Source organism: Rhinolophus sinicus, chromosome 8 (assembly GCF_057876585.1).
Source record: "Rhinolophus sinicus isolate RSI-liver-muscle chromosome 8, RSI-T2T, whole genome shotgun sequence".
In the NCBI taxonomy this organism is placed as follows: Eukaryota; Metazoa; Chordata; class Mammalia; order Chiroptera; family Rhinolophidae; genus Rhinolophus; species Rhinolophus sinicus.
The window spans coordinates 26182017-26200088 of NC_142508.1; the positions used below are offsets into that span (position 1 = coordinate 26182017).

General features: G+C 39.3%; 1 protein-coding gene across 4 annotated transcripts in view; it reads right to left on the reverse strand.

Annotated features, from left to right (window-relative positions):
• Positions 1-18072, reverse strand: part of MET (MET proto-oncogene, receptor tyrosine kinase) — a 112437-nt gene that overhangs the window by 18820 nt on the left and 75545 nt on the right. For all 4 annotated transcript variants that reach the window (XM_019743213.3, XM_019743211.3, XM_019743215.3 and 1 more), the window contains exons 9-15: positions 16973-17134; positions 16175-16274; positions 12354-12572; positions 6152-6298; positions 4209-4365; positions 3871-4011; positions 865-1095 (exon numbers count right to left, since the gene is read on the reverse strand). In XM_019743213.3, the coding sequence (XP_019598772.3) occupies positions 865-1095; positions 3871-4011; positions 4209-4365; positions 6152-6298; positions 12354-12572; positions 16175-16274; positions 16973-17134 (1157 nt within the window). The remainder of the gene's footprint in view (positions 1-864; positions 1096-3870; positions 4012-4208; positions 4366-6151; positions 6299-12353; positions 12573-16174; positions 16275-16972; positions 17135-18072) is intronic.

Below are 18072 nucleotides of genomic sequence, written 5' to 3' on the forward strand. Positions count from 1 at the left end.
TGACAGAACTATGCGTTCCTCTGCTGTGAAACATGTTTACTGACAGCGAAGCTGCTACCAGGGGCGGGGAGCAGCTGAGGACGGAAGTCTGGAGTGTGTGACGAGGAACGTGTGGCTGCTGTGGCAGCAGGGGATGGGCAGACCTGGTGCTCATACAGGGCAGCCCGCCTGCCTCTGCATCGTGCTGCCCAGGCCTGTGCGAGCTTTGGCAGCACAGGTTGAATAAAAGGGATCAGAGGCCAGACAGTATGAAAGGTAAAAGCTTTTTAGAAACCAGGGAAGAGTGGAGTTCATTTTCTGGCTTCTGGTGGCTACTCTTGCCGCTCTGTCTGGCTTTACAAGTATTCATTCCCCTCCGTATAAAGAAATTGAAGTGCATTGTAGAGATGATATATGGTGTGTCAGGGTGGGAGAATGCTATAAATTCCCTGCCTTCTGATGCCGCCCAGAAGGGTACAAACTGCTACAAACCAGGACTTCAGAGTCAGTCAGTGTTTTCAGAGTAAAGAAAGACTGGAAGGAAGTAGGAGTAAAAATATTGAAACGTAAAAGAATGATGTTATAGAAAGAGGTAAAAGGTACCTTTCAAGAAATTAGAATTGTCATTATGAAAAAGGTGAGGAAGGAATGTGACTTATTTCTCGTGTGTTTGGGAGATTATCAAATTGCCTCCAGGTCCAGGGGCAAATCCCCATGGCTATGATTTGCAGGCCTGTTTTTCTGCAGAACAGAGACCAAGTGCCCTTGTTATCACCGTCCTGTCGGTTGCTTTCACCATTGTCTAAGTCTCTAATCTGCAAAGGCCGAAGACAAAATGCTGACTGGAAAATCGTCTTGAACAAAGAGCTGAGTGGAAACACTGACCTCTTCCTATGACCTCATTGAAATGCACAATCAGGCTGCTAGGCCCAATCACCACGTGCTGGACCGCCTGAACCAGCTCCGGATTCAGTGCGCTGAGGTCAATGCGAACGGTATTTTGCAGCAACGGACTGGATATGTCAGAGTCTCCACCAGGCAGGATGGGGGAGAGGTCCATCAGAGGGCACTGCACTTGTCTGCAGGATCCATTCTGGGATGAGTTAGCAAATTGGTCTGCAAGATAAAGCAAAGTATTAGAAAACAAGAGCAAAAACTCACTGCAACAGGGAGAGGTAGCAAATTGAATTAATAATGAAGCCTGAATTTTAAAATGACAGAAATGACGGTTTTATCATTGACTGAGGCTAGGAAGAGCGTTTACAAAGGAACTGGTTTAATAAAAATGGTAAGTTGGAAAAAGATGCTGCCTTTTACACACACACAGACACACGTTTTAAAAAATGTTTATACATTTTCTTTTAAGTAGACTAAGCACTGACTTTGACAGTTTGTTTACTCTCATTTCCTTAGACTTTCCTTTTTATATATAACAAAAAGCCACACTTGAGGTTTATTTTTAATATACTATATTCTTAAGAATGGGAAGCAGCAAAAGTAGTCTGCCTTTTGAGAGACTTAGTGTTTATTAATGGAATTAATTAGTATTGCTCAAAATCTAGATGGTTTCCTGGCCAAAGAAAAACATGTGTAATTAATTATTTTACATATATATGATTAGAAATATAATGGCTAAATTTTCAGAACTGAAAAATTTTCACATTAGCGGTCAATTGTCCATCATGTGATGCTGGCAGATTTAGTGTTACGGCTGTTTAGAGAAGGCAGATTAGAAGGGGGCTAGTGGGCCATCGGCACAGCTTAGCTGAGGGCATTGGAAAGGGCACAGCATGCCAGTAGGAGCCTTTAGGCAAGGCGTTTCATTTCAGGGTGGAGGAATTGCAGGGTTGACAATAAATTTCTTAATGTCAAATAGGGCAGAGAGGCCACCGGTTGCTTTCCCCTTTCCACTGGGAACCCATACACTTCAGGGAGAGGGTATCACGTCCACAGCCACACACCTGAGATAAACAAGGCAGAGCACTGAACTGTATTAGTACATAATGTGGGGAAAGGGCCAGGGTTATGTGGGCAGACCTCATCGGTACCAAAGAGTATTTGTTTGCAAAAGAGCAGGAACATCAGAACTTGAGAGAGGGGCATAACAAGGAAGTTCACGGCTCCCGGACTATTCCTAACCCCACTTAAGCAGTTTTCCACATTGCACAGTTTGGTTAATAACAAATCAATTTGGCCAGAGCAGGAAATCTCAACAGTGGTTCAGAAAAGCGTCAGTGCCACCTGTAGTGACAGTATAATCACTATCTGGAAATCAGACAAATGCTACCTGAAGGGAAGGATGTACAAACAGGCAGAATCTCTGAATGTTGGACGGGTGAGGGAAGAGGAGGGCCTAGCGGCCTGCCTGCTCCATTAATGCCAAAGTCAAGGTCTCCAAACCCTCCCCACAAAGGAGAGGCAGATGAGCCTCTCTAAGCTCAGTCCCTTCACTTTCACTCCCCAAACCTGGAGATCAGGGAGTTTGAGGGAAATTCTTGGTGAGACATGGAAAAAAGTCCTTGGGCGTGGAAATTCTACCGACTCTGGGATTAAACGTAAATATGTGCGCAAACCACTGAAACCATTAATATGTGATTCTGGTGTGACCCTGCAGAGAACCCTAGGTCCCCATAAAAGACTGATGAGAGGCTGGCCCCAGCAGACAGAAGCTCTGTACTCGTCTCTTCCTTAGGTGTGCGCTGTGCATTCCCTTTCTCTCTGGATGACCTATTCCTGCCTGTTCACTTTTCCATGTCTTCAAGGGTTCAGTGTAGAAAAGAGGATGGAGCTCAAGCTTCTTAGCAATGATGACAGAGGTCTGGTGAGCAACCAGGTTGAAAGAAGATTAAGTAAACTTCAGAAAAAATTACTTGTGAATTTTAATGATCTCAGATTAGAGCTATTACATGTGAATACGAGATAATCAAAGCTCTAAATTTCAAAACTGTAAATTGTATTTGATCTGTCCATGGATTTTTAAAGGCAAAAAGGACTCAGGTGGGCAAAGACAATACTTACGTGTATCTCTACAGAACTAATAGAAACTTCAAACAATAAGAGGCAGTCAGTGTTAAAAAAAAGTTAAAATGTTAAGTGCCTTACTGCTCTTGTATTTATTTTGAGGAGCAACTTCTAAGTTTTCCAGTATCCTCAACCGTCTGTGACTCATTTTATTTGTCCAGTGGTAAATATTCAACCAGGGAAATGCTTGTATTTGACTCACGTCCTGTAACTTCTAAAGATAATGGAGCAGATATGATATGGACATTTTGCCTTTACCAGGAGATTTTAGATAAAACAATGTGAAATGCTCTGGTTAACCTGACCATAAGCAGATGACGCTAACACCTCCTTTTTAAATAGCATAACTGAAGGTTTTTATTGGATAAGACTCAAAATGGATGCAAGTGCTGGAATGCTGTGGGTAAAAGGCTGTGTACTAACAGTCCACTGAGATTCCTCCGAAGGATTACTACAAGTATAGTTTAAATGTTTTAGGATCAACATTTTGAGCTAAAAAAAGTAGCAGTGCCCACTTTTATTTATATAAGTTTTGTATCTTAACTCTTTCTGGGTTGCTATAGAGAGCATGACAATTTCTTAACATTGCACTCACACGATAAACACCTGCCTTTGCTCAAATGATTTCAATATTAACCTTTTTGTGAGAAAAGAATCTAAAAACCTAACATAATCGGTAAATATGTTCATTTTAAAATAAAATCCCTGTAATTCTGTGTCAATTTAAATACTTCTTTGGCCAAAGAGGAGGTAAATACTTCTTTTATGTTTTTATAAAAATATAAAGGCAAAACCCAAAATAAGCAACAATGCCACAACCCACTGAGGTATATGCACAGGTATTTCTCAGAACAAAAAACTGAAATATACCTTCTGGAAAAGTAGCTCGGTAGTCTACAGATTCATTTGAGACCATTTCTGTGGTTGGGCTTACACTTCGGGCACTTACGAGCCTATCCAAGTGAGGCGTGTGTATTCGTGCATCATAGCGAACTAATTCACTGCCCAGATCTTAAAACAGAGAGAGAGAAAGAGCTCGTTAAAGACTTGGCTAGCATGGGTCCCAGCAGACCTGGACCAAGTGACACAATTCATGGATTTTTATGGATGGCATATATGACAGGGCACATGAATCTATGACAAGTTTAAGCTCTAGTGACTGTATTCTTAAGGTAACTCCTTAAAACAAGCAAGTAAAAAAAACGTACCTTTAATTTGCTTTCTCCTTTTCAGCCACAGGAAAAGCCCGAACAATAACGAGAGTAGTACCGATATGGAGATAACACCTACAATCAATCCTGTGAAATTCTGATCTGGTTGCACTATTACTTTTCCAAGGACAGTCGAAGAAACTGCTTGCTTCCACTAAAAATGACAAAGAAAAGGCAGCATTTGGCTGGCTGTTTTAGATCGACACAAAATACGCCGCACAGGGAGGATTAGTCTCCTGGGGCCCCACACACGACCCGGTTACTACTGTTCTAGAAGTGATATGAGCGCGTAATAAGACTCCTCGATTCTGCTTCAGAGTTTGAATAAGTAGGAGCTACTGCTCTCTGAGGGACTTACATAGCACTTACCTGTTTGTACTTGTCATTAGCTATTAGGGAGAAAAAGATAAACAAAGAGTTGCTGATCTAGAGGAACTGAAGTGTTAAAAGGGGAGACAAACACATAAACAGATGATTACAATTCAATGTGATGTGTCCCGTAGATGTGTAAATAAATACATCTATTTATACATGTAGTATAGTAAGAAACACAGACAATAGGACATTAATTCTGTCGTGGAGAGTGGGGCAGAGGGCAAAGGAGACTTCCCATAAGAAGTAAATAATCATACTATTAAGGGATAATAAAGTCTCAAAATACTTTAATTTCAGTTTTGATACATAGAAGAAATCTTAGAGGTCCCTTCCAGCTTTAACATGGTATAATTTTTAGGATTCATGGCCCTTCTGAATTCCAAGCCCTGATCTCGTAATTCAGCATTAAACTTTCCAAGTTTTTCTGTAGTTTTCCATTTTATAACTTTTTAGAAGATTTCAGGAACCCTTTAAAAAGCACTCATTCTTGGATAAACCAAATGTGGTATACAATGGAATATTCAGCCTTAAAAGTAATGAGGTTCTGACACATACTACAACATAGATAATCCTGAAAACATGCTAATAAGCCAGACACAAGACAACCATTATACGATTCCATTTATATGAAGTGTCCAGAACAGGCAAATTCATAAATACAGAAAGTAGATTAGAGGTTCCCAGGGGCTGGGGAAGAGGAGGGAATGTTACGGCAATGCTTAATCATTCCAGTGTTTCGTTTTGGGTAATAAAGTTTTAGAATTAGATAGTGGTGATGGTTGCAATTAAAGTGAATGCAATTAATGCCACTGAATGCAATTAATGCCACTGAATTGTACACTAAGAAATGGTGTACAATTGTGAATGTAATTAATGCCACTGAATTGTATACTAAAAAATGGCTAAAATGGGAAATTTTAATCTTATATGTATTTTCCACAAATTAAAAAGAAATAATAATGTAATATACCCCAAACCACTGAACTGTACATTTTAAATGTGTTAATTATATGGTATGTGAGTTAATCTTAATAAAGCTCTTCAAGGAAAAAAAATGCCAAAAAAAAATTACTCACTCTGGTTCCAGGTTATCTGATTTAGCTGTCTACATGCAGAAGCTATTGTCATATAGTTTAATTTCTCTTTTCTTTTGTCTAGTGCATACATATTCTTTTCTTATGAGGCCGAGGCCCATGCCTTTGAGATCACTGAGGATGGCAGTGGGATGTTAGCTCCAGCCTCCTGGGTGGTAAGAGGTAGGGGAGGGGCAATCTTGGATGTGTCCTTATCGCTCCTGAGAATGATAGCAAATTTTGGCAAGAGTGTGGCATGACAGAGAGGGAGCGTTGCTAGGAAGGGCTTTTGAGATCTACCCTCTCGGGCTTGGGAAGGAGACAGTACAACAAAAAACTCACTATTTCTAAAATAACAACTAAGAATCAAGGCTGAGCTGATGAGCCAAAGCCAACACACAAATGAGCTGTAATGATTTATTTTAGGTCTGCAAGTGACATAATTACACTGGCATCTTTATTTACATCATGAGAGGAATGCAGGAATCCCACCTCTATATTTAGCTCGCTGTTCAGCTTCAGCAGGTCACTGGGGACGGTACACAAAACGGCTTCCGAATGTGAGTGTATATTCTCACAGCTCTTATTTCCCACTTTTAACACCTCACCTTTAACTGCTTCAGGGTCAATGTCATTTCCCTGGAATTAGAAAAAAGAGGTTGTTAACACTTCACAGTTTTGCAGGAATGCTAACAATTGGGAAGGAACATAAACAATTGGGAAGGAATATAAATACGCTGCAAACAGGGCTGTGTTGTCTGCCAAGGGACATGATACTCAGTTTATGACACTCTTTTTCATGGGAATTTGGACGGTTGAGAGAGCACAGAGAGCACGACCATTTCAGGGCACTAATTAGTTAGGAATCACAGCATATAGCTTTTCTATTGAATTGGATTTTAGAGAAAAGGAGAGTCTTGGTTCCCATCCTTACATGGAATGACCTATTACCCATAATCACCTTATTAATGTTTTCAGGGGTGTTGATGGTTGGCAAACAGGAAGCAATTTAGAGATTCAGTTGTTGCACTGCCTAACACTTCCATGACGTAGTGATACCCAGGTTTGGCTTCACCTCTAGAATCACAGTAAGAACTTAATAAAATACTGATGCCTGGATCCCATCTCCAGAGATTCTGATTTCATTCATCTATGTTCATATATTCCTTTTGTGTTTGAGTGGGGCGGTTTCTTTTCATCGTACTTGCACAGTTAAGTCCTTTACATAAATGGTTTCATTTTTAGAGAAATGATTGCAAGATGCCATGTACCCCGCATTATGATTTGAGGGCACGAGTATGTTATTTTGAACAATTATAAAGGTACCTGAGGATTTAAAAAACTTATCCAATGTGACATATTCAGTTAACTGAAGTTACCATTAGGCATTTGTGAAATATTAATGTTTTGTTGAAGAAACCAGTAATTAGCCTTGGGAAAGAAGTGAAAACAGAGGAACAGTTTTTCATATCAACACTTAATGAGCACAGTTATTATTAAAAAGCCATTACTTGGAGGAAAGACTTATCCGAACATATCACTGTTTTCCTTATGGACACAGCAGCCAGCAACAACCACACCGTAGCTCCTCTGTTTTACATGACCTCTAATACTCGGCAAACTGCTTTTACGTTCATTGTTCATGGATCTTAATAGGTCAGTAGGGCAGATATTATTGTAGGAAAAGAAGGTGGGAGAAAATACTTTTTCCAACACGAACCTGGAGTTTAAGAAAAAATAGATACAGACAAACCCTGTCCATATGCTATTTCTAGAGGCAGCGTGGGTGCTGCATTGAATCAGGTCGGCCATACAGGGCAATTCAACACACAAGGACGTAAATCTAATAGGTCACTTTGGGGCTTCAGATGACAACTTGTTGGTTAGGTCTGAGGAGGATTAAGGCACTCACTCACAGACTGGAGGGAATTCAGGGGATGACAAAGAAAAGAGATTAAAGAGCTGGAGGGCTTGATTTATGAGGGAATGACTAAAATGTGTCCTGCTTGCTTAGATCATACCAAAGCTGGGGGAGGGGTGGACATCCTGCATGATGTTGCCAGGGCTCCTTTTGGGGTCAGGAGCTCCTGGAGGCTGCGTAACGGCTTCCCTAAAACAACACAGCCGTACAGCCGAACCCCTTCTCATTGGTGCCCACCAAGGAACATGTGCCAAGCAATGACTTCCATAAGAAATCACTATCGGCTCCATAGGTTTAGTAATTATCTTAGAAGTCACAAACCCAAGGTATCACAAAAGTGACACCAGCAGCCCACCATGATGTAACAGAGGGGCTTGAGTAAAGAAAAATATATAAATTTTTATCATTTAAAATAAACATAGCTTTATGGAGCTGTGGGAAGAAAAGGTATATATTTAGAACTTTCATTATTTACTTTTTCACTATTTAAGTATTATCAAATAGAACATATTTACAAAATTGGCTCAGTTCTTCAGTCACTGAAATGGCAATATATGGGTTTTTAAATAAAACAACAAAGAAGAAACTTTCTGGTCTTGAATCCCCCCCACAGAGCAATGTAGAGGCAAAATGACCCCATTTGATCCTGTAAAGACACCCTCCTGAGGTCAGTATTATTGTTACTCGTGCTTTACACATTGAGAAGGTTCAAGAAAGGATCTGATCATGAAGCAAATCTAATTCCATTTGATACAAAATGTCCTTGCTACTCACTCACTATGCATACCCCTAACCTTAACCCTAACCCTAACCCTAACCCTAACCATAACACTAACGAGAATATAAAGGGGAGGACGGGTAGCTTTCTCTCACTGCGGTGTTAGCACGAATGCCTTTTTAAAGTGAAAACGAAGCACTCCCAATGTGTCAGCCATACCAGGATGTTCCTTGTTCCCTCTCTTCCCAACTCTTGCCTGGTGTGACATCTTTCTATGTGGGATTCAGGCTCAGGGACCCAGGGGCAAGCTGCACACAACAGGGCAGATGGGAGTGGAAGCGCGTGGGATATGGAGAACAGCTTTGTAACAGAAGGGGCCTTGCAAGTTTTCATACATCAAGGTGGCCACAAGATTGAGTCTAGGGAAGTCAGCTAAGGGGGTAGGGGGTACAAGCTGGTACAGGACTCAGCCAGGCAGCAGTCCAGAGAGGCTGGCAGGAGAGAACCAGTGAGTTGGTGGCCGTGGGTCGGGGGGAGACTTATACGTTATCCAGAGGACATGAGTCCCTCGGCTTAGGAAGCAGGCCAGAGAACCTTTACAGAAAGCTTCAAGCCGAGTCCACAGGATGCTAATAGGCCTTTGGGAAAAAAGTTCCCAGGTCATTTGAGAAAAGCTGGGTGAACCAAAATGAAACTGGTTTCTTCAATGGCTACTTGGGCACTGTGAAACCACAAGTACTGCCTATGTGCCCTGGAATTAAAAAAAAAAAAAAAAAAAAAAAGAATATATATATATATTTAACAGAATGCACATTGACATGCACAGTATAGGGAACTACTAGTTTATAAGTACCATCAAGAAGAATAGGTCTTGACCTTGGGCCAGATGACCTCTAAGGAAAGAGTCCTTCACCTCCATCCTGCCTGGAGACAGAATTGTCCTCCGTGGTTGTGGTGGGGCCTGGGCCTATAGTTGCAGGTAAATTAGTCAGCAGGGTGAAGAAGCCAACCTCTGACTGGCTCTGGGCAGCAAGTAAGCTGGGTTAGCTCAGAACTACGCTCCCTTCTAGACACTTCTTACACCCAGACACTGACGCAGGCCTCTTCCTGACCCCCCACCTTTGCTCTTGAACTCGCAGTTCTATACCCGAGACCCTGCTCCCCCCTGAGCTGATCTTCCTGCCATCTTTTTCCTGTTTAGTTGACTTCTCCAGACTGAATTTCTGGAGGATCTCTGTTACCATCTACACCCATACGCTACAGAATAAGACAAACCCCAGGGCAGTGTCAGACGGTACTTGTTCCAGCATTAAGTACTGTACTTCTCTAGTTCTGTAAAATATGCTCATACACAAAAAGTCATACAATTAGGGAAAAATAGAGGGCTCCTTTAAACAGAATTGATTTTTAGATATTTGTAAAGAATTTAGAGCTATTTCATTTAAAGAACTGTGTAGCTAGATAACTACATATACCATGAAAGAAAAGTTTCTCTATTATGAAAGGTATTTCAGTATACATTAAATAAAAGTTAATATGAAAGCATTGTAATGTAGTGGAAAGAAGACCAAATTTGGAATCAAGAAACAGAGGGTGAGCCCTAGTTGTTTGCCCCCCAGGTGACCCAAGACCTAATCTTTTTAAACCGTTGCTCACTCATCTGTAAATGGGGATTATCATCACTGACCTCCCAAACCTCACAGGCACATGTGACTCTCAGATGAAATAATATAGGTCAAAGTATTGTGTTAACACAAATGCCACCCACATGTGAGCTGCCTGTGACATAAACTTGGTGCCCTCATGTGAACTGCTGAGGAGATGGCGACTTCTGGCGACCACTGCTCACCACTGGGGTGGGCAGACTCGAAGCTCGGTCAGAAGCTCCCTCCCACATTGATGAGGTTTCCGATTTGCTCTGAGGAGTGGCTGATCCTTGGTCTCTATGACATTCTCCAGATCCAAACTTGGCTGACCCCTGGCCATGGAGTAGTCACTGGGCCAACTGCTGACTGAGGCAATTCTCACAACTCGGACTGGAAACTATCACCGTCTCTTTGCAGCCAAGGAATTCTTGTCCGCATGGCTGCTCAAGGAGCGTGAACTCTTCCAGGCAACAAGGGGCCAATCTCACTGTAAACACGTGCTTCTCTCCAGAGTGCATTCATTGAGAGCATACAAACATCCTTCACACTCAGGTTTTGAAGGGTAATTGAACAAGCACAACGGGAAGTAAAATGGTATCCTTTCTTTTGGAAAAAACAGTCCACTGCTTGTCCAGAAGAGGACTTTTCTTTTCTCATGTTTTGCTTTCATTTGTTTTTGCCGTAAGAGAGGTAAAGGTTTTAATGGGATCAACTTTAGAGACTGATAAAGGGTTAAACTGCTGTCACACAAATGTTCTCTTATACCTTAGATTTTCTCTTATACGAAAGGAAAATGAAGTATGGGAAAAGACTGAATCATGATACCTAAATAGTTCCTAAACTGGCCCTTTTCCCCCAAGATTGTCACTCCGTAACATGACAGGTGTTACACACTTGTTAGAGAAGGGAGTCATTCTCTATAGAGGGAGAAGAAGAAACTGTTTTGTGCCTGTTTCCAGACACCCCTTGGGCCATGTTGGGAATAGTACTGAAAGGCTGAGGGTGATGGCAAATCATGTTTTTCTTGGTGCAACAATTTTGCAGGACATTGAAAAATGGATACTTAATTTACAGGAAAAGAAGTGTTCTCAATGTCAGACTGTGTTTGGAAAGGTAGATAAAAAGCCATTTATTGCTAATCCATCCATCATAGATACAGGAATAGAAAAATAGAGTTTATCTGGGCATAGAAATATTTGCAAATAAACCTTTGTTTTCATCAAGAAAAACCAACTGGAATCTTTCAAATGGCAAACACAGTAATTGTTGAAAGCAAAAGGTCACACTAGATTAGTTTTATTGAAAAAAAGAAAACGAGGAGAGATAAAAGCTCTTTCTCCCTTTCTAAAACTAATTAAAGAAGTAGATGAAAGATTCTGCTGTGGTAAACATGCTGTTCGTTGAAGCAGGCTTCCATTTCATTTCACGCTGGGCTTGCTTAATTATTGTACAAAACACAATTGTGAGATTAGTAAACTTGTATGAGTGTGAATGTGTGCATGGGTTTGGCTGTAAATAAAATCTTGTTGAAAAATAAAATTTTCAGTACAAAAATATTATTGCTTTGAAGACGATCTATGAGAACATATATTACATCTAAGTAAGGACTATCCTATTACTTTGTGTTTGTTCTTGTTTGCATCCTGGCAATCGTTTAGGGAAAAAAAATTCTAATTGTCTCAAACATGTTGAAGGATAATTTTGCTGTTTCTAGCGGAAGGCTATAGATAATGAAGGTCTTAATAATTTTGCCTGTTTTATTACTATTTGAAGACAAAATGACTGAAGCGACATAAGAGAGCTGTATTCTAGTCTTTGTTCTGCCACTATTTCATCACTTGTCAAACTTCTCTGGGCTTTAGTATTCTTTGTTTGCAACCGGCTGGGTTAGAAAAGATGATCTGCTATTCTCCAATTAAATTGTATTTAGAAGCTAATCTATTCCTAAGGTAGAGGAAACCCAGCTCCATTTATAAATCACCTTAGAAATAACCACACCCAGATACAAAATTCCAAGTGTTACAAGGAAGCACAGACCCATAATTGCTGCATTTACTTTCATGGCTCTTCCCTTTCATCTTATAATGAGCACAGTTAGGTGTCCAGGAAAATACGTACATAATATTGGCAGGATAATGCATCACAGGCAGCCTACTTAATGGATTTGTGTTCTATGTTTGCTACTTAATATACACACAAAAAGAGCTGTTAAATGCTTCATTAAAAAGCAGTCCACAATTATACTTACCTTTTAGTCTTATACCCAAATGATTTGTTTTTCAGAGCTTAGATATTTGCTGATGTAGGATACGATAATGACCAACAAAGTACAACAATTCTATTCCCATAGCTATAAAGTCAATTAAGTGCCAGCTGATGATTTAAGAGAGCATTTAAAGCATTTCTTACCTTAATTTCCAGGACATTTTCATTGCCTATTGAGATCATCACTGGTTTTTCAAAAAGCTTAAACACAGGATCGTGTACGTAAATGAGATCAAAGTATTTGGAATGGATCCCGTCTAACATGAAAAAGGCTTTGGTTGTCAGGGGGAGCTGCAGATCCAGCTGTTGGAGTGAAGGAGTTGTACAGCAGATTATCTCGGAATTAGAGCGGTGTTGACATGCCTATAGCGAGACACAATTATCCACCGTAAACACGATACAGCTTGACAACAGCCACAGCAACGTTCATGTTTCACTGCTTTACACCATCAATCGAAAGATAGAATTTTTGAAAAAAATCTGCCTTTAACTTCCTAAGGTTGAAGAACACATTTCTGGAAGCACAACCAATGCAGAATTATCCAAACAGTGCAGATTGCAAAGAAACACAGAGCTTCACTTCTCCAGAACAAGCTATGTTGGTCTAGGCTGGCTCCCCCTCCATCACTCTGTCTTCCTTAAGAAGACAGGACAGTTACCTGCAAGGACTGCTGTCTTGTTTCTGAGACAGCTTTGGCAGAGAGGAAGCTGAACTTTGTGCGATGAGAAGTCCTCATGCACATCCTAGCTTTAAACCAAGCTGTGAGAATCAGGGCAAAACCCTTATTAGAGACACAGTGTCCTCATTTAGGAAATAAGATTAAAGCATCATTAACAGTGTGGGACACAACATGGTAAAGTTCACCTCACGGTTTACATTATAGCTGTGTAGTCAGGTCATGTTATCAGCATGTTTTAAGCTATTAATTACTTAGTGCCAGGTTTTGTGCAAAATATTTTACAAGGTTGGTCTCAGTTAATTCTCACAATAATTCTGTAAGGTGTGTACTATGATTACCCACATTTACGGATGAAGGAACTGAGCTTTTCGAGTTTGCGACATCAAATCAGGCCACACAGCTTTGAGTGGCAGAGTAAGAAACATAAATCTTGGGCCATTGGCTCCAAAACTCAGTCTTAACTCCTATGCTGTCCACACTGCTTCTTGATCACTCTGTGTCTATGATGGCGAATCTTTTCCTATGCTCTCTATTTTACAAAGGCTCTGCTGTTATTATTTATGCTCTTTCACCTCTCATTTCAAATCTCCCCCTTTGGAAATCTGATTTATGGAAGTTTGGAAAATCTGGTTTCCTCTGGATTGTGCTTAGACTAAACCAGCAACACAAAGTGGCACATTTAAGGTTAAATGGTTGTGGTTTTTCTTCCTTTTTTTTCCTCCCTTAAGGAAAAGACAAACAAGCAACAACATCCCTTAGATTTCCTTTTCTTTGACAAGTAGAGTTGGAGATGAAACAATTACTTATGCCCACAATAGAAAAAGGACTCAGGATATACATAAAAAGCACAAACAAAATTGGGTAGTTGATATTTTTTAAAAAAATAATTTTCTAAATTATCCTACATTTTAAAGTGTACGCTGTAAGCAGATAAATAAAATTGATACACAAATATAATATGAATAAAATATCACTTAGTTTTATATCAAATTCATATTATAATGCTAAAAGGGATTTATTCCCATCATCCTGAAAAACGGAAATGAACAATTTTACTGCTATCACAATCATTCTGTACATAACAAGAAATTTGAAAACTATAGATAAAACTGCTGGCTTCTGAGATATAATGTACATTAGCAAATTAATATACATTCTGTTGAGCTGATTAATATTTTTACTTTTAAAGATTCAAGTTGATTGAACTTAAAGTTATTATGGCTGGATCAATATATCTAAATCAGACCCCAACAAGAGTTTTTACTTATTAAATAATGAATGGATTCAATTTATCACAGTCAATTTTAAATTCTACGAGCAGCAGGGAACACGGAAGGAATGCAAATCTCTTTATGAAGTAGTTTTCACAAACAATAGTCAAAGAGACCCACTGAATTTTTCATTCTTGTCCAATTCTTATGCATAGTTCTACTGTACTAATATGTTTGTGGCTAAACAACAGAAGTTTACATTTCCAGATATGTAAACAGATAACATTTTTATCTTCTAGCATTGTTTGAATCCCCCTTGGGATATACCACTCTTATGTCTCACACCTAGAAGGTTTTTAAATAAATATTTGGTTACAAATGAAAGAAGAAAGCCAAGAGGAATTCTACATATTATAATGCTTGTGAGAGAGAAAGAAGGAAATTTAGCCATCTTTTTATAACATAGGCTTAGTGTGAATTAGATAAACTAATAATTTCTCAGAATCTACTTTAAAAAGTCACATGCTAACACCAAAGAGGGTTCTTGTCATTCTTATTTGGACAATAAAATAATGTTACACTTGGTTATGGAGAACTGGTGTCCTTCAATTTCATAGCAGCGGTATTCTAACTTGGTTTGTGGCCGTGTGTGGGGATGGTTTCAATGCTCTCTACTTCATACCGTGACTCCCTGGAGGACAATCTCTCAGGAATATGATAAAAATCTAATAACACTCTTTAGAGGTGATGCAATGTGGCTGACTGAGCAGGTCAAGAAAAATCTCATTTGAGGTGACCTTAGTGTTTGGTGATTTGGCTTGACATTTTCAGCCCCAAATTGTTTTTTGTAATTAAAGAACACTGGCCTTACTCTTCAAGAAATATTGAATGGGTAATCTAAAAGAAAGTGCTGTCATTCAATCTATTACCTGCCCAATGAAAACCCTGCTGGAGAGGAGTCACTAGGTAATTTCATGTCAAGTTGAGGGCACAAGCCCAACAAGCTTATGGTCTTTTATGCCAGAGAAAGACAACGAAAATATGAAATCTTTGTAAATAACTTCAACTTTCTTAAGGTCTAAGCAAAAACTACCATTTTAATGTGATCTATATAGTTAGAACACAAAATAGGTCAATCACTTTTTAGGAGGCATTCCCTTAAATTTTACTTGCCCTTACAAATAAAAGAAGGTGGAGAAATACCAAAGAACATACACCCTCTAAGACATGGCAGAAGTATTCTAATGCTCATTCTCAGGACTTGATAAGTGTTAACAAAGGGACAAGAAGAATGGTAAGAAGAGGGTGTAAGAAAATGTCGTGTGCCTGCCACTTAGAAAGACAAAGATGCTGCTGCAAGACTGGACACTTTACCTGTGGGTTTTATTAGCCCCAAAGGGTTGATGTTCCATAGGACATTAAAAAAGGGGCGTAGAGGAATGCTATGAACTGAATATTTGTGTCCCCCCTCTCCCCGCACTTCATATGTTGGAACCCTAATTCCCAATGGACTGGTATTTGGAGGTGAGGCTTTGGGAGGTAATTAAGTCATGAGGGTGGAGCTCTCTCATAGTGCCCTTAGAAGAAGATACAAGAGAGCTTGCCTCCTCTTTCTCTCTAACCCACGAGAGGCTACAGAGAGAAGATGGCCTTCTGCAATGAGGGGAAGTGTCCTCACCAGATGCCTGGATCTGCTGACACCTTGATCTTGAACTTCCCAGCCTCCAGAACTGGGAAATAAATGTATGCTGTTTAAGCCACCCAGTCTATGGTCTTTTTGCAATAGCAGCCCTAACTCACTAAGACAGGAAATGATGTGGTGTGCACATGTACTGACTGTCTTTAAAAACACTGCCTCAAGTTGCTAATCATCATTTTTGTCTAAACGTGTGTGTATTTTTTTTTTTACAATGTTAGGCCGAGACTAGATAATTTTAGTTGTTGAATAAAAAATATTACTTGACCTACACTGCAAGGAAGGTGCAAACATTCAAGGCAAACTGAAACATCCTATGAAGCATGGTAGAGGCAGAGACGCAGAACTTGAAGCATAACTATCACTCAAAGGACTTACCACAGTAAAGTTCCTTCCTGCTTCACGCACACTTATTACCATCCTCAGGCCACTAACTGAATTCAGGTTTTTTCCAACACCTGTTATTGTGCTCCCACCACTAGCAAAATAAAATAGAAAAACAACATTAAGAGGTCCTTTTCCTACCAAGTATTTTAAGAGAGAAGTTCAATTAAATGACATGTAGTGACTGCAAGTTACAGCCACAGCCAAAGGCAATGGGAACTCTTCTTTGGAAACTTATTTAACTTGAAAATATTTTTAAAAATTTATATTTGGTAAGCTGAAGAAATAGACTTGTCTTTTTAATCACCAAATATGCAAAAGAAAGCTTTTATCTCGCTGAAAAAAATACAAAGAAAAACAAAATTCACTATTGTTGCTAGACTGATAGAATTAATGGAAACAAGACAGACTGAACTGGGTCCAAAGAGATATTGATTCAAAGGGACCCTGATATAAGTAACAGCTGTGTGTAAAGCAGGCAGGACAAAAATTGACACGTACATAATGTAAGTGCATAAATATTATGGTGCCACGTTAAATTGTTTTACTGAAATCCATTCAAAATGTAATAGAATAGGATAAAATGCTTCTTGGCATGAACTAGCACTGATAACGTCAAACTGCACTCAGGACCAGAATGTAGTTTTCAGTCCGGAATTGGAAAGGCAGCCTTTAAAAGAAAAGCAACAGCATCAAAGTCACAGATAAAACTACAACTCGTCTTCAATACTTAACAGCCAAATCATCCTTACGTTCATTATTTTCTTATACCTATAAGAAGTTTTTACTTACCTAATAAAAGATTTGGTTGGATGAATTTCATCGACAATGGGGTCTTCCCGGTAACTGAAGCTGTTCGTCTCTCGGTTGGCTAAGTCAATTTTTAATTTAATAGGAAACTCAGTTGTAGTGGTTTGGGCTGGGGTATAACATTCAAGAATATTCTCGGACACACTGTACAAAAATTTTAAGAAAATGGACCTTAGCTATTAAAGATACACATATTCTAAAATTATATCCATAATAAAGAAGATGTGCTACATATACACAATGGAATACTACTCAGCTGTAAGAAAAGATGAATTAGTGCCATTTGCGACAATATGGATGGATCTTGAGATTATTATGCTAAGTGATATAAGTCAGACAGAAAAAGTCCAGAATCATATGACTTCACTCATATGTGGGATACAAAACTGAAAGCAACAAACAAACAAGACAAGCAAGCTAACAAAAACTCATAGACACAGACAATAGTTTAGTGGTTATGAGAGGTTAAGGGGGAGAGGGGTGGTAAAGGGGGTCAAATATATGGTGATACAAGGAGAATTGACACTGGGTGATGAAAACACAATTGATATATAGATGATGTATTACAGAAACGTACACTTGAAACCTATGTAATTTTACTAACTAATGTCACCCCAACAAATTTAATTAAAAAAAGTCAAGAAAAAAATTATATCCATAAAAGGATATCACTCAGTGGCTCCTACATGGGAATTTCCTGATGAAGTCTAGAAAACAGCTCTTTCTAATGTAGCCTGTTTACATTTGACTAGATCCCAAATTTAGTCTTGTCTGGGCAAGCCATCCTTTAATTCAAAACATTTAGGATTTTAAGCAATTTAAAGGTATCCTTTCAGTATTTGATTAAAGTGAGCTCTTCCAACTCTATGAAGCAAAAATATCTTCCCTCCAAACCCTATGTTTCCCATGTTTCTCACTTCCCCAGAATGATTTAGTCTAATTGTAAATCTTGATGGAAATGTTTATTTTAATTAATTGTCAATTACCCGAATCTCACAGCTTACGGCGTAGGTAGGACACTAAGATATAACAGGAGAGAAGGTGAATGGAAAGATAAAACTCAAAAGTGGGATTAATAAACA